General features: G+C 33.2%; 1 protein-coding gene across 3 annotated transcripts; it reads left to right on the top strand.

The window, feature by feature from the left end:
- Nucleotides 1-1,076: 1,076 nt before the first annotated feature.
- Nucleotides 1,077-18,814, top strand: LOC128219818 (uncharacterized). 3 transcript variants are annotated; one of them, XM_052927874.1, is made up of 10 exons: nt 1,077-1,228; nt 4,287-4,484; nt 5,351-5,454; nt 7,687-7,819; nt 8,109-8,252; nt 9,222-9,419; nt 14,375-14,485; nt 15,468-15,518; nt 16,720-16,810; nt 17,411-18,814. In XM_052927874.1, the coding sequence occupies exons 1-10, from the start codon at nt 1,168-1,170 to the stop codon at nt 18,084-18,086; spliced, it is 1,767 nt and encodes a 588-aa protein (XP_052783834.1). In that variant the 5' UTR covers nt 1,077-1,167; the 3' UTR covers nt 18,087-18,814. The 3 variants fall into 3 exon arrangements, with proteins under 3 accessions (XP_052783834.1, XP_052783835.1, XP_052783836.1); XM_052927875.1 differs by lacking the exon at nt 15,468-15,518; XM_052927876.1 differs by lacking the exons at nt 9,222-9,419; nt 14,375-14,485.
- The last annotated feature ends 1,469 nt before the right edge of the window (nt 18,815-20,283 follow it).

Here is a 20,283-nt window from a genome sequence, read left to right as displayed (position 1 = left end):
TTATCACACTTTGATTAGTTTATAAATTGCTCAACATGCATATATCATAAAATGAACCACATATTTAAACCAAAAAATTCGTTTACGGTACAATTGTATTCGGCTATTGATACATGCACATACGAACCACACTTCACTGATATTTGATTGTTTATGAGCCATATTTAATGCGATGTGCAACGAAGTCGTAATTGCCAATGCATGTGATTATACAGAACACAAAATATATGTTAATTAAGGTTTATGCATTAAAACAAATGTAATTACAGACGAGATATTTGAACAACAAAAGAGCTCTGCTGGCGGATAACAATGCTCGTCTTGTTTTTGCTGATCAATGGGAATTCCCGAAAGCTATTTTATGGGATTTGCAGCACATCTTAATATTGTAGCTGGATATCTGCCTACTAAGTATTATATAATCAAATGAATGAGGACATAATCATAAACAGAAAAGGTAGAGAAAAAAACACACACAATATATTTTCCCTCGATGTTGACCATGTTCTGTGTTTGATATTTTACCCAGTTTTCGCTATTTGGTTCGTCTGTGTTGTTTCATTTTTATGACAATACTGGTATACATGAAAACGACGGTCATTCCATCATTTGATAATAAGGAGACTACCAATTCAAACATCAATGTTTGGCTGAGCAGAACGTTTGTTACGTTTATGTACAAGGTATTGCTGATCGGGTAGTCCTGTATATCTTAACACAAAAATATATTTATTTTGTAAAAAACATTTCCGAAAAAAAGTGAAAGTTGCTCAACTTCTTATTTATATGTTTCAAGGGAAATATGTATTATGCTTATTGAATATTAAACTTCAAAACTAAATTTAAAACGACATTTTGAAACTTCGGTCCATTAAACTAACTTATGCACTGTTGAAAGCCCCTAAATTGCGACAAATATACTGTGGTATCATGATAATATGATGCAAAACACTTTAAGTGACCCTGAACAGATAAACAGATAAAAGCTTCCCTTTAAACCCTCGAGGTCTTATCAATGTATATTACGTGACTACTCTAGTATTTGAAGTGCTCACAAACACGGAAGTTTACAACAACCGGGCAATGTATGCTAGTTTTTACCTGAGATCGCGATACCAGGTTTCCATCTTCCTGAATGAAGTTATAAGTGATATGGAGTAACACAAAATGTATTCATTGAAATGTGTAATTGTGACAATTCTGTATTTTTTTGGAGAGATTTGCAAAGGTACAGTGATAATTCAATATAACAACTGTTAAAATTAAATGTTAACGTCGTTTTATTATTATGTCTGCTAAAGAAAAACTCATTCTTATTATATGAAGTTCATTAGATATAAGTCGATATTAAAATTGACATAACGGCCGATAATTTATTATGATTATTAAGATAGGAACAGTTTTTAAACACGACATGTTTTAAATTCTATACAAAAGGCAATACTTTATTCATGAATGAAAGTATTGCAAAAGTTCAAACTTTATCGCTAATTATGTTTCTAAATGTGATATAGATCATCAAAATTTCTAGATTAATGAACCTACTTTTATCTGTGGACAAAATTACTCGATGAGTATAATAAACATTACTGAATCAAGTAAATGAATCAGTGCTGAAAATATTAGTTGTTTGTCAAAATGATTATATTGATGTTCTAAATTTCCATACAAAAAATTAAACTGTATTGTAATTACTCAAATAAAAAATGCAGTCTTGCAGAGTGGTTAATCATTGGCCAGATCAAATAAGTGCTACGATATAAACTAAGTTTAACTGTTTCGAGTATAGATTTCTCAATCAGGCACTTTAAAATGATAAACATAATCAGCAAGTTCATTCTTTAATTTATTACAATAGGTAGCAAACTTCTCCCAAAAATAGTTTGGTCGTGTTGAGTACACAAAAAATATTCATATTATTTATTTTAATATGTTTGTTAAAGACATCTTCTAGCGGATGACATAAGTACAAATAATCACAACATGGTATTTATACCCCTTTAAAATAAATGAATTGTGCCCCTTTCAGTTTTTCTAGTTAACATGTGAGCTAATGTGAGCTTTTGTGATAGAGGGGTCCTTGATCAAGATAAGTCTTTATATGTGCTTAGTGGCAAAATGGCACCGCCCCAAGGGTTCAAGGTCTTCTTTTTTTACTTATATTGTAAAACTTTTAAATATTTTTGTCTAAAACCGCAAGGCCAAGACTTTTGATAGTTGGTGTATAGCCTTATATATAGCCCGTTTACCACGAGAGATTAAATTATGTCCTTGGGGTCAAATCTGGCCCCGCCTGGGCGTCCAAGGACGTCTACGTACTTCATATTGTAAAGTTTTGAAAGTCTTCTTCTCTGGAATCACATGACACAGACCTTTGATATTTGGTACGTATCAGCACGTAGAGACCTTTTACCAAAATTAATTCAAGTTATGTCTTTTGGGTCAAAGCTGTCCAAGCCCCGGGTTTTCAAGAATTTCTATATACTTTTAAGATAAAATATTTTCTCTAAAACCGTATGGCCTAGAATCTGAATGTAGCGTCATGTAATGGCCGTTTACCTTTTTCGTTCAATTTATGTCCATGGAGTCAAAAATGGCCCCGCTCCTGAGGTCCGAAATTTACTAAACATTTATAGAGTAAAACCTTTCTGAAACTACATGGCGAAGATTTTTAAACTGGTTTGTAGCCTCACGTAGTGGCCTTTTACCAATTGTCTTCAAATTGTGTTTCTGGGATCAAAGCTAGCCCCTTGTCCAAGGATTTCGACATACTCAACATAAAGTATTTTTTCTTCATTTCCCACCAATGAAGCCCTTAGCAACCAATCACTTCCTTAGCAACCAATAACCTCCTAGGCAGCCATTCACTAACTTAGCATTCATGTAACTTTTTGGCAACCAATGACTTAGGACCCAATGTCTTCCTTAGCAACCATTTACCTACTCAGTGAATACCTACCTCCATAGCAACTTATGCTTACTTAGCAACCATTGCCTTTATTAGCTACAAATGACAGCGTTTGCAACAAAATACAGTCATAGCAACAATTGACTTCTTTAGCAACGAATGATGTTCGTAGCAACCAATGATTTACTTAGTAACTCGATTATTCCCTACAATCCACTTACTTTCTAAGTAACCAAAGACTTCCTTAGCAACCAATGTCTTCCATAGCAAACACTTACTTCTTAGCAACTGCCTTCATACAGAGCAACCAGTGACTTCTTTAACAAACTTTAACTTTCTAAGCAACCAAAGACTTCCCTATCAACCAATTACATCGTAAGAAAGCAGTGATTATTTGCCAACTACATTTATCGATAGCAAACAATGATTTTCATCCGAATTAATGACTTTCTTAGCAACCAGTGATTTTCTTAGCAACAACCTTATTCAAAAGCAACAAATGACTACCTTTACAACTTATAACTTCTTAGCAACGATTAAGTTCCTTAGCAAAAACTACTACTACCTTAACATCAACAAACTACCTTAACCACTAATGGCTTACTCAACTAATTACTCGTCAACCACTTACTTCCTTAATAAGCAGCAGCATCATTAATAGCCACCGATTAATTCATCATTTCAAGTGCTCAAGGTGAGCTATTGTGATCATTCAATGTTTTTCGTCCGTTGTCCGTCGTCCATCGTCCGTTTTCCGTCGTCCGTCTTCAACATTTTAAAACTTAAATTTAAAGATTTGCTTCTCTTACAACCCATGTGCCAGACCCTTGATATTCGCTATGTAGCCACAGTTAGAAGTCATTTACCAAGAGTGTTCAAAATATGCCCTTATGTCAAAAATGCACTAGGGGTCACAATTTTCTATGAGCTTATATACTCAAATCTTTGACAATCTTCTTTGAACCTACAAGTCCACGACCCTTGAAATTTGGAATGCAGCCTCATGTAGTGGTTCTTTACTAATAATGTTTAAATTATGTCCATGTGGTGAAAAATGGCCCCGCCCCGGGGGACTCAGTCTGTCTATATATTTATATAGTAAACTATATAGAGAAATGCTTATCAATAATACAATAAAAAACTGCATTGACAAGTAAACATCTCTACAATTATAATGATAGTATAATGGAAAGGTATTTTTTCTTCAATCTGTAAATATTAAACTATACAAAAGTGTACAAACTGGAAATTCCTATATACATACTCTCTTGTTGTTGAATGCACACAATTGTTAGCTATTATTTATTGTTTTTAGTGAACCAGTTTCTATTTAAATAAGATGTAGATACGCATTTGCCTAATCATATGCAATTTTCAGGTCAGAGAGTTTTTGTTTCACAAGATGATACTAGATGGGACGAGTCTAGTTGCACCTTGGCAGTACCAAAGATAACCTGCAAGGATAATAGCTCATGCATTGTTGAAAATTATTTGGAATTTACTACAAACGAAGAAGATCAAGACAATGGTTTTTGGATTGGATATGCACAAACATGGATTAGTTATGCTTATCTTGGTAGGTAAATTCAGGTAAATATACATTAAACCAGAAAAAGTCAGATGTAGTAAGTCTGTCTTGATTCACAAGACAGTTTTTTTAAACGGTTTAAAAACTATATTACATCATTAATATATTAGATGCATTTTTAAGTTTTTGAGTTACCGCCTTTCAACGGTCACTGAAACATGAGATCACTGGAGTTTAAATGGGTTTATGCGCACGCAACCTGTTATTTTCCTTACCATTTATCAAAACGTTACAAAAATCCATATTAGAGGTAACAATTACTAGCATGACACTGAAGAAGAAAATGAATACAATTGATATGAACTGATACAGTAATACATATACTTGATACTGACTCCACATTCAAACAAATGAATCCAGTCGATATAACAGTGATATCTTTTCTAAGGTACTTTTCTGTCTTTCAAACCCAGCCAATCGACAAAGCTCGACTGAGTTAAATCCTGGGTTTAGAACTTATATCGCTTGATAAATATATAGGCAATCGAGTGTACTTTTTGAAATCGAAATATTTAACAGTTCATTGTATTGATACAAATCACAAACATCATATCATATTATGAATTTAATTAAGATACTCAACCACTAGATAGATAATGTCTTATCGCAGCGATCGCAGGCAACAGTGACAGAAATGCCTGTTTTTATCTCAATCGATTTGAAAATACTGTTTTGGCATTATGAATACAATTTGTATATTATTAAATATATATTACCTGCCGGTATTATGTACCCCTTTTCGGTATTGTTGGGGTTAGAAAACTGCTAACCTTTTTTAAAAAATATATTTTTCACTACGTTTACTTTGATTTGTCGGAAAATATCTTCTATTGGCAAACGTCTTTGTTTTAAAGGATGTGGCCACTTAAATGCTGGAGCCGAATATTTTGTTTCAACTTTGGGAGAATGCAGACGTACAACAGGATGCAAAACATTCGGTATACACAAATCAATAGTGGTGAGTAATTCCGTGACGTTTAAACAAGTATTGCTTAACACTGCTAACTCAGCAACAACAACAATCAATAAAAGTTTAGTCCCATAACCTTTTTAGATTATGAAATAATTATTTTCATTTTCTTTCTTAGCCTTCTAACTTAATTAGTGTGCCTTTTATCAGTAAATTGGTTTTATTTTTGTCCCTGAAGATTATGTTATCATTTCTGGTGTGTTATTTTAAAATAGAAATTATAATCAGCCATGTGAAACGAATGTTTGCACTGACAACCTCCAATGTGATTTTTTTGTTTTATATAAAGTTTCTCAAAACAGAGTTGTAAAATGGTCAGAGTAACACCTGAAAAGGGAGTTGTCAAAACATTAGGATAAAAATACTATTGACAATTGTGGCCAAACTAGATTTACCTAATAAAAACAAAACAATACTTTATACCTTCGATAAATGATCAATGAGATGTAAAAACAGTGATATAGTATCAGCTTGTAGCAAGGGATTTCATTGTAAAATCAATCACACCTCTTTGCAGACGTTTTCTGGGTACCGTAGTAATTCGCAAAATAAGATTTTTATCAAAATGCGAATCATAAACTGTTGCCGAACATATGCTCCGAAATTATTATTTTTTCTCAGCATGATGGTTTTTTTCAATTCAACAGGTAGTTGATATATTTTGACATCTTTGTAAGCTTCTATTTAGTATATTTGACGAAAATGTAACAATAAAGTGCTTTTTGTCCGATTGAAATTAAGGTCAGTGTTCGCAATCAGCGTTTTTATATTTAGCTGAATCCTGGTCATGTCGCTTTAGGTCTTATTTTCATGGCATACTGGTTAGCGACCTATTATTCGCTCGTACCACTTTTTCGCCCACCCAGTTAAAACCAGTCAAAACGAAATATTTTACACAAAATAGTCTGGCGTTTCATTGCGGCATCTTTTTTGACAGCTGTTTTCTGCGTTTAAATGTAAGACGTATGTGGAATTCGACCCAAATAAGCATTGTTTACACGTCTGACCTTGTAAGTTGCACGCGGGGATGACGTCATCACTCGCGCGCTCATTTGCATGAGTCCATGTAAGGATTGTTTAATTTTCCTTATACCTTGCACTATCAGACGACATTATTGATTTGTCATTATAAAGTATAAAACCGGTGATGAATTATACAAGTGCCATAAATTGCTGTATTTTAAGTTCAATTTTCGAAAAAGCAAATGGTAAAACCTAAAAACGGTGAAGTAATCGCCGAATTTTTCGTCTAAGGGAAGCAACTCAAATTTGAATTGATCATTACATTCTTGTACGGACATGCATTGTCCCTCTTCGGAAGTCTATAAATATGCATACATTGTAGGTCACGTTTCAAGAAGGAAATCCCAGTAGTTTTTTTTTTTAATTTTCTGCAAAGACATAAAAGAGAAGGCTTACCGAGTAGGTGTTTTATCATTTTAAACATACATTAACAGTATGTAATAGTTAACATATTATATTTTATTGATCAATTGTCGTTTTAAACGGTCGCTAGACTGGTCAAATAAAATAAAAATGTTTGAAGATATAGTTTAGAGAGAAATATATGAAAAACATCGTAAGAACAGCGAATTTATGGGGTGGGCGAATAATTGGTACAGTAGGGTGCTTATTTTAGCGAAATTATAGGGGTATTTTGCACGTGGGAATATTCGGAATCCCTGGCTATTTTTAAAAACAAATTACCGAGTTTTTTTCGGAAGAGCCAACCTGTCTGAGTGCAAAGTTTTATCGGAATAGCTATCTTGTGTCAAAAGTAACCGTTTCCGGCCGAAAAGGGGTCGCTAACCAGTATGGCTTAAAGACATATTTTTGATGAATTTGTTTTTTTCCTTATTCAATGTTCTTTAAGGTTATCAGAGTTTTGACTATTATTCATTGGCTTGTAAAAACACTGTCACGCTTGTGACTGTATACCATAACTTTGTTTCATGTCTTATACTTTATCAAGAATTCATAGTCTATGAATATGATAAATACAGTACACATATACTCATCTTAAATATTTAAAAAACGGAAATTCATGATAACTATTCGTTTTCTAGTATCATCAATTTTGAAATCATATAAACATTTATAATAAACTATGCCAAAACATAAACATGAATTTGGATGTTTCTTTTTCGACAAGTCTTTAATTCCATATAGGAGAAAGAATGCCTACTTTATTGTTTTAACTGACTTGTGGGTCTATTTCAGGGTTTGCGATGTAAATGCGCCAGTAAAATCGACTCGTGGATTCAAACAAGCGGAGAGAAATGTAGAGAAGTTGATCAATATCCGTGTGGAAACACAGCTGCCACCATCTTTTCATATTACACTGTTGAAAATGGTACTTGTAAAATTGCTTTAGTATGTTTACTTACAGACGAACTTTACAAACGAAAGTAATGAGAATACATGATTTTAAAATGTATGTTTACAGTAAAAATATTTTCATCGGAAATCAGCACATAAAAATTGCAAGTTTACCAATTCTAGAAAGGAATCCTTTTCCCTTCAGAGGCACAACGAAATAGGATTTTGATATGCATCAATGAAATATTTGATATTTCATTTTAAAAAGAGATTACACATGGTGTACTTTGTACGTCGCTGATACATCACCCTTTATATTCCAGTTCCTCCTAGCGAACATTCACATAACATTCACAACAACTGCCTACAGTTCTTTTATAAGAATAGACCTGGAAATGATTATCATTGGGAGTCATGCACTTCAAACACCTTCCCAAATCTATTATGCAGCAATAAATATTTTTCAGGTAACTATTTCCTCTTTTTTCATGCTACCTAATATGGAAACAGATTTAATCAAGTGGCGTAGCCTGAACATTTTATAGCGCCCACTCAACAAAGGACTCACTTAACGGTTGGTCGGCAGGTTAACTGTTTCAAGCGGATTATTTGTGGCGTAACTGCCAGAAAGACAATGACACAGAAACCGGTTTTGGTTCCTTTCTTGCACTAAACCCACGGATTGTATTATATTTAGGTGTTATTGTTCGTCAAAAACTGTGCTTTAAGAGTTGTGTACACTATAAGTTTTGTTTATCTTTTAACGGCATGTGATTTGCGGAGCAAATTAGCTTTTTTTTTTGTTCGAGTGGGATTGTTTTTGATTTTTAATGTTATTAAGAATTGTTGCAATTAAGTGTGATAAACACTGTTTATGAGGAATATCTAAGAGAAGGTGCCTTTGAATTGACCCTTGGTATGATATTAGGGTGTGACCATATTTCATCCAATATAAAAAGGATTTGTAGTAATAGTAGTAGTATCAGTAGTCGTAATAGTAGTAGAAGTAGTAGTAAGAGTAGTAGTAGTAGAAGAAGTAGTTGTTGTTGCTGTTGTTGTTGTTGTTGTTGTTGTAGAGTAGTAGTAGTTGTAGTAGTAGTAGTAGTAGTAGTAGTAGCAGTAGCAGTAGCAGTAGTAGTAGTAGTAGTAGTAGTAGCAGTAGTAGTAGTAGTAGTAGTAGTAGTAGTAGTAGTAGTAGTAGTAGTAGTAGTAGTAGAAATAGTAGTAGTAGTAATAGTAGTAGTAGTAGTAGTAGTAGTAGTAGTAATAGTAGTAGTAGTAGTAGTAGTAGTAGTAGCAATAGACGAATAATATAATAATACAACTGTTACGCCTTAGAGTTCCTTGTTAGATACGTATGACCCAAATCGAAATCCTTGATGCTAACTTAAGTATTATTTGTTTGTTACCATAACGCAAGATCTATACTGTTATAGAATATAACCCGATGGCGGAACAACACTATCAAAGTGATGGAATTTGGGCTCAGGCTGTTGAAAACTGCGTCTTTGGAGGAAAATTCCCTGCATCGATACAAAGTATTAAAAATGGGAATTTCACAGACCAGAACAGCCAGAACTACTGGACAGGAATAATTAAAACAGAATCTATTATATCTTTGAGCGATGTCCTTGGTATGTTCATCATTCCATCTAAGTAAACCGTCTAATGGTTTCGTAATGTTACCAAGATTTTAACGTATCGGCGGATGCAGCGGGGTTTTTTTTCTGTAATTGTAATAAAGGCTGTCTAGGTAAACGACTACCATGGTTCAGATATTTTGTATTTTTGTAGCATGTCGACCGACGATACAAAGCGCTATTTTCCTTTAACCGGAGATTATTGTACATCAATTAAAATATAAAACGTTTTAGCGTTAATGTTTCCAAATATTCATACAGAATCTATCTAATCTTTTAGAGTGATCTAACTAGTATTGATCGTGTACACTATTTTAAGATTATTATTTTTATTACACGATTTTGTATACGATGAAAACAGATATTGAACAATATTTGCGAAATATATTTCCTTGTTATCAATTAGTATATTCCTGCCTATTTCAAGAGCAACGGAAGAGCGCAAGTGTGTTTAAAGTTCGGCAGCGATGCAAAAGTCGATTGAGGGACCAACATTTTAAATGTTTTAAAATATCAATATCTATCTAGTTTTGAGGTTCAATATTTAACAAGCATAACTCATTTTTCCGATGCTACATGAAAAGCTGTAATAAGGAATTGGGCATTTTTTAAGAAAGAACATTTTATCAGATTTCCAATTAAAAAGCATTTACTTTTTCCCGGAAATGTCTTAAGACAAAAAGTAAATGTTTGTGAGTCATATTTATGGGAAGTGCCCAATCAACAATGTATTGTGGCTTTGTGTTGATTGCAGCTATTTTATAAAATATATATGCATTTTTGTAACCTGGGCATGAATTTCATCCGCGAAATTTCATTAGTTTTCTGAAATACTTTCTTATTTGACAAGATATTATCAAGATCTCTCAAGACATTGTTGAATAGGTAGTCTGGGGCATTTTCACATAAAATCGAAGTAATAATGTCGACAGACCTTTCCGTAATGATGTGAATGCTTTTTGATCCAAAATCTGTAAAATCTCTTTTTTGTAAAAATTGTTTAACACCTAACTAACCCAAAACATGTCCCCAAGAATAAATGTTTCATTCCCAAAAATGATCGCTCCTCAAAGCTAAAAAAACATGTATTTTTAAAACGTTTTTGATTTTGACCTTCCCTACCCACTTTTGCATCGCTGCCGGCCCTTAAATAAAAGGCATGATACGTCCAATGAAAAAGTGTCGTATATAAAAATGAGAATAATTCGAATTATATGCTTTAATAAATGAATCGTAACCTTTCATGTAGAGAAAAAAATATTTTGGAAAATGTTAGCCCGTTCGTACTCAAGGTTAAAATCTCCAAGCAAAACAAGCGAGCAAGACAGTTTATACATTAATCAAACAAAAGGAGTAACGGAAAAAGTAACGAGGTTGATGCTTAAATAAATATTTCGCTTAAAGTGCTTTTTTTTGACGACATGATATCGCTTGAACCGTCAACCTTTTTTTTAGCATGGAGAAAATATCTCGTAATAAAGACTTTTGTACCGAGCATGCTTTTTGTCATAAACTGTGTACGAAACTGTAGTGACACATAGCATTATATACGATTTGCAACAAATATCACGCATTAGACTAATTAACAAATTATTATGATTATTGTCGTTTTTATATTATAACCAGTCTAAACTTTCCAAGCTATTAATTCCTATAGTTCTTATGAGAATGTTAGAAAGGCACGGGTTCGTTTTAATCTTTATTGCACCGTTTTAGTTATCATAAACATGTAGTTCCAATAAACGTAATCCATATATTAATATAAGAGAGCACGTTCAGAAAATAGAAAAAAGTAACAATACTTATTACAATACATATATAACTGTTCTTGTAATATAAACATAATGTAGTAAACAAAGAATATATCAGGTACTTAAATATGATATTACTTATATGTCAAGTAAATGTCTAGTGGCGTTAAAATAACATAACACATTCAATGACATAACAATACAACAAACAAACATGTACAAAACAGTTTACATCAATCACCTACCAAGTCTGAGGGACTGAACTCCTGACTCTCAATCACATATCTCTCAGGTGAATGCAGTTCATGCTGGTAATAACTGAAAACCTAAAACCATGAATGTAATATTAAATGTAAATAACAATTAGCAGATAATGCTATATTGAAACCAGTCCTCAAACGTCTAAGACCACGAAAATATATAATTCAGCCTGACAAATCTACCAAATGCATGATTACATTTCCAACACATTGCAAACACAAATAGAATAGTTAAAAGATCAAATGCAACCAATACTGACCATAATAGTTTTCCTTTTCTTCGACCAGATCAAATTAAAAGCTTCCACAACTTCTCAAACGTTTTCAACAATGGAGAGAAAATCTTTGCAACAATGATAATTACAGTCACCTGACCAATTCCAAAGAAATCACTCAACCATATAACATACCATGATCTAAGGGAAACAATAACCAATAAATGGTAAAAAGTAAAATCAATCTGCATGAATTGTCTCCCTTTATCTATCAGCATTTCATCTTGGCTACAATATGTTGACTTCTTTTCTCGCTTTTTACTATCCTACATGTACATGGTATATTCTAATAACCCAAACTTAACTCTTGAATGTAGAATATTTGTATTATGTACTCTCTTGTTGTTGTTTTTTCTGCGAATAATTGGGAATTAAAAGTTTGCCTAGGAAAATAATTCATTTTTAATACTTTTTAAACTTTTTTTGTGCTTTTCTTGTATCTTGACCGTTGAAGATCTAGCTGCTTTCACGTTTCAAAACGTCATGTGTAAGTTTATTAATACGTTTGAATGTCGCATTTATTAGAAAGTAAGACTCCTTTTTTGGTTTGATTCCCTCATTAACATAAAATTAAGGTTTAATTAATCAGTAATCAATCAATCAATTAATGAAGACAAAGAAGATGTTTGTTATAGAATCAATTAAAACTACAATAAGATGTTAAAATAAGTTCATGTCATTTGTCGATAGTTCGTTCAATTTCGATTCAAAAACGTGTTAACAATGCCTTGAACAGTTATTAATGTTTTAAACCTTACACACACACACACACTGTAAAGTGGTCATATCGATCATATTTGTATCATATATACAAGAATACACATAAATAATACAAACAAATGAGGCAACTGAGCAGATGTCACTATGTTTTTATGTACTCGATGATTACTGGAGTTCCTATTAATTAACCCATCACATCAATATCACACATGGTTGAAAATGAAGCGTACTGAGGATAGAAGTCTTAACAAGTTTTTTTTTCAAAATGTTTATGATTTGGTTGCGATTGTGTCGTTTACTTTCGTTCGCCCTTGTTTCATCAATTATCGAAAATGCTACATCCGTCCGTTCGTTCAAATCGTTATAACAGTAAGGTGTTGGCGATTATGTCTCCCCTTTGACGTTACGTTAATCTTTCGACGTACTGAATTTCTAGTTTCTCTTATTTTCGAATTATGGTCGGTTAAACAACTCGGGAACGATGACAGGAAATTAAATTTGAATGCATCATGGAAGTGTATCTCTGGAATATGTCTGGATCAAAGTTCGGTAACTACTTCAAGGAAATAAATTCGGTGTGGTGACTGTTTTACCACATCGATGATAGAAGACACAACGCGCTGTATCAAGTTACACGATGATACTCAACATTAATGTAAGATTAAATAATACAAATTAAATCATCCAATTTAACTAACATAAAAGCTATTACTTTGCAGTGTTCTATAGTAGCTCTTCAATACATGTGAATACTTTAAGGACTTTTAAAACTTTCTCACGTTTTAGTTAATCGTTTATGTGCCTTTTGCGTGTCTTAACAATGAAAAAAAAACATCATGACAACAATGCGAGCATCATGCCAAAAGCTCGACTTTTGCAAATTTATAGAGACAAAATATGAGGGAAACATACCGTGTAGGCGGGAGTTAAAACGGAACAGTATTTTCAGTCGAAACAGGTACTTAATGAACACCTGTTAAAAGTTCTAATTAAATAGTATGCAACATGTCACTTTCTAGCGTCGACTGCCTTTCAAATGATTTTAGTTCACCATTCAGGATTAACAGCTTTACGATATAACGACATTTTTTTCAGAAATTCACCAGTTTTGTCTGTACGGTTTCCTTCTTCATAACTGGTCTTAGTCATTACGTAAATGTATAATACAAACGTGAGGTATAAAATAGTTCATATATATATATAAAGACATATTTATATATATAAAGACATATCTCGTTTTAGGTAAAAAAATAATAGAAAAATACAGAGACAAGCCTCAGATGTTTGAAGGCATACTCTGTTAAAAGACAACTTGGAAGATTAATAGATGACCTTCAGATCATAAAATATAGAACGTTTGAGATAAACAGCTCTGTTATTTTATATGTTTTCGCAAGATCTATACTCCATTGCTGCGTAGTTAACTGCCATCTTTTCGCCTGCAAATATTGTTTAAAATGAATTAAAGAAAATATAAATATATTGGTCTAAAAGTGCAGGAATATATTATTGTATATTGCAATGTGAAATTAGATATATAGCATGACGGACAGTTCTGATCGTTTTCAAGTCAAATATTAATAATACAAATAATATTAGTTTAAAATGCGTTAAAGGGGATAATTTATTTCGGGTAAATATTGATTTTTTAGGAAACGTTTGAATTGTTGTGCGGATAGTTTAAACAAAATAACATAATTAACTTTTTTTTTAAATTATAAAAGTTCGCGTTGAAGGGGAGACATAATGTCTAGGATAATGCAAATTTTTGAAGAAATATAGAAACGATTATTTGTTCTGCTGATATCTTAAACATATCTATGATTTTAAATATTTTAAAATTCTAAGTGTTGAAATGAAAGAAGTATATAAGTAAATTTGATAATTCCTATGATAGTTTGGATCGTACGTCGTATAACATTTAATGACAAATAAACTTGCAGACAATAGCACCAATCCACCCTTGACGTATGCATATGTGAAAAAGATAAACCAGACTGCTTACGTCAAGTTTGCTTACAAAGGTGAATCGAGAAAAAGCTTGTGCGAAGGAGGTAAATATACAAATGAGCATGAATAACATTGGTAAATACTAAATGGACTAATTGTGAGGTTGAGTTTCATGACCGGTTGAAATTCTCAGTTAGTTCTTTCTTGGCTTTTTCTGACCATCCCATGTCGTTTACCCCCAACATTAATACATGTCAATATTTTGATACTTGTAAAAGGCGCAAAAATGAAATGTTTGTTTCCAATATATTTTTCCTCCCGACCCTACACTTTTTTGCCGTAGTGTAGATTTTTTTCGTAGTTCCTAAAAATGTGCATTTATTTGATTGAACATGTTAAAATTTGGCAGTTTATGTTTTAAAGTGTGTACAATAGTGATACACCCTAACATAGGGTATGATCCAATTATTAGAAACTGTTTTTCCTATTCCCTTCTTAGACAGATTTAAGAAAATTTAAGGACCCTTCCACCCCTGTAGTGGCACTATTTGCTTTTGATAACCTTTCAATATCGCAAACACATGCCTTAATAACTACCATTCTTTTGAATATAAGCTTCATTCTATGGACATTAACCATACACAATGACCGAGTGACTAACAACAGTTGCTTTGGTGTACGATAATAACCCATAGTAGTTGAAAAATAATATTTTCGAAACAAAACAATTTCTATCACATGTATTATTCTTTTCCATTCAAATGTCAGATCTAGCGTAAAATAGAGGCGTATCCCAAACATTTAGTGATACTTTTTATACGAATTTGGATTGTTTTGGCTTATGAGTGCATTTAATTATACATCGTGTTTTTGGTTTGTTTATCTGTTGTTGTTGTTTTGTTTGATTTTTGTTGTTGTGTTGTTGTTTTGTTTTGTTTGTTTTGTTTGGGGGTGTGTGTTTTTTTTTTGGGGGGGGGGGGGCGGGGTTGTTGTTGTTTTTTATTCGTTTCATGTGTGTCGTCAAGTACATATAGTAAAATCAGGAACCACTCTATTGAGCAATATAAACGGTTGGTTATGTTCCAGTATCGCATCCTGAAGGAACAGCAGCGCCCTTAGATAAAGACAAAGAAGGAGGTATATTCATAGTTAACCATTTGCATGTAGCGACTATCGATTTTCATTTAAGGGGAAAACATGATTATTTTCAATTCATATAAAGAGCAAATACCATTTTTAAGCAAAGCATTTGAAAAATATAACAAAATAATCAAGGCCGTAAGTATGTTCCAATAATAACTTACAATCGATACCTGAAGTGAATCACAATATGCTATGCCATTCTATTATATAAACGTCTTCACCTAGTTGAAACAAATTTCAGTATTTTTGGTTAACACGGCTGAGGACCTTAATCAACTGTAAATCATGATACATTTATAGTATAATGAACGACCTAAAAGAATTTACGCATGAGAATTCCAATCCTATTATATAAATAATGCTAAAATACATGAAAAAGCCAAGTAATCGAAAATTTAAAAATAAACACTGTCCAATGGCACAAGATAGTCATTATTTTTAAACTAATATAACAAATTCTGATGAAACATTTAGTTTTGACTTTTTTGCAAACGTTTCGAAATGTAAAGGTATAAAGTTTTGAGCGTTACACTCGATCACTTTACCTAACAAGTCCGTTCCAAAGGTATTGGTTAAGTGTGTAGAACAATATAACGGCATTAAAATACCTAGCAAAGTGTCCAGCAAGGAGATACAATAATTATATGTCTGCTTTGCATTGGTTCGTTCAAACCTCTCCAAGAAACATTGACTTCACAATTGAGTACTTGGCGCGATATACCCTTCTGTAACAGGCCTCCGATCTGTTTGACATTTTAAATGTATTAACTTCTGGGGTTTATTCTTTCTAAAATGCTTTAACGCGTCAGAAAAGCAATTGAATTTTGTGAGTGTTTGAAATATCAGTACACGGATAAGTAAAATAATGAGGTTCTATTAATTTTATAAAAGAGATATAACCGACATATGGAATAACAGATATGCTAGATTCATGACAGTTCGCGTTTGCTGAGTCTTATAACATTACATTTGAACCACCAGTCCTTGAGCTAAACACAAATCTAGCTTTTTGTACGCATCGTAAAACATATTTGTGTGTTGTTTTCTAAAACCAACAATAAAAAACACAAAATGAGCAATTAACAAATATGGTATGTTAAATGTAAACTGATTGCGCACGACTAAATTCACACACTTGCAAATACAAATGCGTGTGGCTACTTGAACACCCGAATGTGTTTTTTATATTTCACAGGATCAACGGCAGGTCTTGCTGCTGGGTTGTCCGTATCTCTTGTATTGCTTATAACTGTGACGGTCATTGTGCTGGTGTTCTTGAAAAGAAGGTAGGTTTATTTAGTATATTTGTGTTTTATATATATATATATATATATATATATATATATATATATATATATATATATATATATATATATATATATATATATATATTTACCCAAATGAATTAATACGTGAACGCGAATTTCAGTTTAAGTGGCAAGTCCGTATGTTGTTGCTTATTAGTTAAAAAGGTCCTCATCCATTGCAGTTTTCTAAATGTTGCACTATGAAGAACGTAAACATCTTTCTCTTAGTTGTGACACGGTTATAATGGAATGAACACATTTAACACACATGGCAATGAACATGGATTTTTAAGCTGATTTAATTATTCAACGTGTATTTGTTTAAAGTCCATTCTATAGACAAAGTATTTCGCTAGTTTAATTTTCGAAGAAAAAGACAAAGTAGTGTCTTAAATATCTTCGATGTCGTCGTCCGCAGACGCGGTGTTGTTGTTAACTTCGGTCATAACTCTAAAAACAAGAAGAAGTCGTAAGAGGTCATGCAATAGTCTACAGGATTGCTCAAATAAAGTTATGTACTCGACGAATAGTATATACTTCAATAAAGGATAAACAATTGCTACTTTTTTTACTTTACAGGGGACTTCTTACAAAGTGTTACACACGAAAGGGTGAAAAGGGCAACCGTAACGAAGACACAAGAACAGAAATATCATTCGTGTCAACACCGATATTTGAATCTACTACAAACACAACGAATGACTTAACTGCCTCCAATCATTCTTATTTTGTGCTTGAAAAAACGTTTAATAGAGAAACCAAGGAGGAGACGGAACACTATGCAGAGCCAGATACGACTGATGTTGTTGACCATTATGAATTGACCGAAATATCACAGAAAGACACCACTAATGATGATTACGACACAACCGACGGCAAAAAGGGCCCAGCCAAGTCTGGATTGGCTAAGTCAAATAACAATTATAACAAAGTCACGTTACATCAATCTAATGAGTACGATCATATTCATCAAAATGGAAGGCCGCCAAAGTCGGACAGACAATCTGAATATGAATACGATGTATCGAATAACGTGATCGACGGAAAACGCAATGACAATTTCGGAGATGACGGTGATACATACAACCATTTGAACAAACATGAATCGGAGAGCTCTGGCACCGATAACGTTTATGGAAAGTCAGCAACAGATGGCGATAGTGGATATGATACTTCGAGTGCTCTAAAACCTCTTAGGAATAAAGATGCAAACGATCAGCAAGCTGATTATGCTGTGATAAAAAAGAAATGGTAGGATTATGTGCCAGTTAAAAGCTATTTATGTACTTGACATAATCAGATTCCACGAAAAATGAAAGAAATCGAAATTGCACGCAGTGATTGTCAACTTAACCAGGACACATGTTTCCGACTAATCCCATTCGTGTAGGTTTGCCCCTTACTGTGTGTACATATACTAATCAAAATGGGCTCATTAATTAGTTAAGCAAAACATGAAGAGACAGTCAATTTGTATCGCCCCAATAACAGCTTCGGTCTTCAGTTTCAACTCTTCAAAGAATTTCGTTTATTACCACTTAGATTTTGCGAGCGTTTTTTAAAGCTTCGATTTAACTGTACGTCTGAAGTGAAACCAATGAAACATGTTCATATAAGGACCCCTTATGTTAGAATGAGTCCGTTTCTTTAATTGTAGATTCCGCGTTATGCGTAACAGAGTACGAAAAATCGCTGACGGCGTCAGTCGGTGTTTATTTTATGTTGATTAACATGCCGTATATGTTGCACTTTGAATCAAAGTTCACATGGTGATTTTCGGTGGAGAGAAATTCGCGATCATTTAATGCTTTAGAAAATGCACATGCTAAGTTTATTTGTATAGAGTATTATATCGCTTTAACATAATTAATATTAATTCTTTACCATTCTATCCAATTTTGCGTTTGTGTTTGTATCACTTGTGTACGTTCAGTGTTGAATTAGTTGTTTCTTATAGCCATAAACACTTCAGTTTTTAGCAAATAAAGTCATAAAATTGTTTGTTGGATTCAACCATGTTGCTGCCATGTTAAAACCTACAATGATGAACCAATTCGCCAGCATCCTTGTATAAGGTTTGAAAGTGAATTACTTTTTGTTGTCATTTCTGATAAATATACGAATTAGAATTATTTCTTTGGTCACCGTAAATATTGACTATAACGCCTATGTATATGCCGAAAAGAAGAGTCCGGGCCCTCTTTATAAAAGTTACCTTAATCATATACCGTAGTCTGCTTAAGAGTGCCCGGGGTGACCCGTAACGTTACAGGTAAAATATATACGATAAATGTTTTATTGAAGCAGTTAACGCCAAACACGGGGTTGCGTCTTGAAATTTGCAATCTTAATTCGAACGATCGGTATTGAAACGGGTTATGATCGTAATTTTCTCATTCGGATTGGAATGACGCATAATGAGATGAAGAGCGGCCCGACGGCATTTGAGAGAACAAATGTTTATTTCTAAGTGATATCCCGTCATCAGTTCATTAGTTATTAATATACTTTGTAATGATTGGTAAATGTTGGAACAAGTGTGAGGTTATGGCAATACAAACTTGTTTTCGATGTACATGCATGTGCTGTTTACAAGGTATTATGTTTGTGTCTCTTAATCAGTGTCATTCGGGCTATTGCATTGTGCCTCTAAAAGGGTATATATTTTTTTAATTTCCGTTTACCTGGCTTGGCCCTGAAATTTATATTGAATTAAGGGCTAGAAAAAAGCTCAGCTTACCAGTAATGTTAGGATAAGTCTTAGATCGTCTGAAAATATTTTCTTAATAAGAATCTTTAAAAACACAATGAACCTTTACCTCAATAATAACAGAAATACAGTTAATACAACATACATCGTGTCAGAATTTGAAAGGATAAACAAATTTAATTGTCGGAAAAGTTTCTTTATTTTTTTTGTTTACATTGCTATATCGTATTATATAGAAAAAATGATGTTTATCCTTATGAACCGGCGCTACTTCGGAATTGCTTTCTTTCATTGCATCTGTGTATGCCTGTATAAACAAATCGAATGGCGTTGTAAATTTGTCTAAGAGACGTGACAATCCTTTGTTGTGGTGACGGTGAGGGTTTGGTGGGCAGTGAAGTTGACATCTGCGTTGTTTTGCATTTGGGGCTAGGAGAAAAAACCAAGGCTATATTGCGGCGACCAGAATGTATCTATGTATTCGTGACGATGCAGACAAAACAACTCGGGGTGTACGAGCAGGAGTCGGTACCTTTGCATTGGTGGCTGGTGATGATGATGAGCTCTGAGCAACATTTTGAAAGCGACGTATTTTGATGTTGGAAGTTGGCATATTACTATGAGATAAAGTTATGTGTCCAAATTGCACTGTCATTCTCAATCGTGAAACGCGGTTGTGATTTGTGAACAGTGACGTATTTATTATTTTTCAAAGATTTTCTTCTGTTAAGTAGATTAACGC

This window comes from Mya arenaria, chromosome 15 (assembly GCF_026914265.1).
Source record: "Mya arenaria isolate MELC-2E11 chromosome 15, ASM2691426v1".
Taxonomy (NCBI): domain Eukaryota; kingdom Metazoa; phylum Mollusca; class Bivalvia; order Myida; family Myidae; genus Mya; species Mya arenaria.
Note: the sequence above shows the minus strand (reverse complement) of the source record. Positions and strands in the feature narration are given on the sequence as shown.

Excerpts from the sequence above, each read along its gene's own strand:
- LOC128219818 (XM_052927874.1), top strand. The coding sequence starts at position 1,168 with ATGTATTCATTGAAATGTGTAATTGTGACAATTCTGTATTTTTTTGGA. Across the intron at positions 4,485-5,350 it reads GATTAGTTATGCTTATCTTG|GATGTGGCCACTTAAATGCT; the intron begins GTAGGTAAATTC and ends TTTGTTTTAAAG. Across the intron at positions 9,420-14,374 it reads ATCTTTGAGCGATGTCCTTG|ACAATAGCACCAATCCACCC; the intron begins GTATGTTCATCA and ends ATAAACTTGCAG.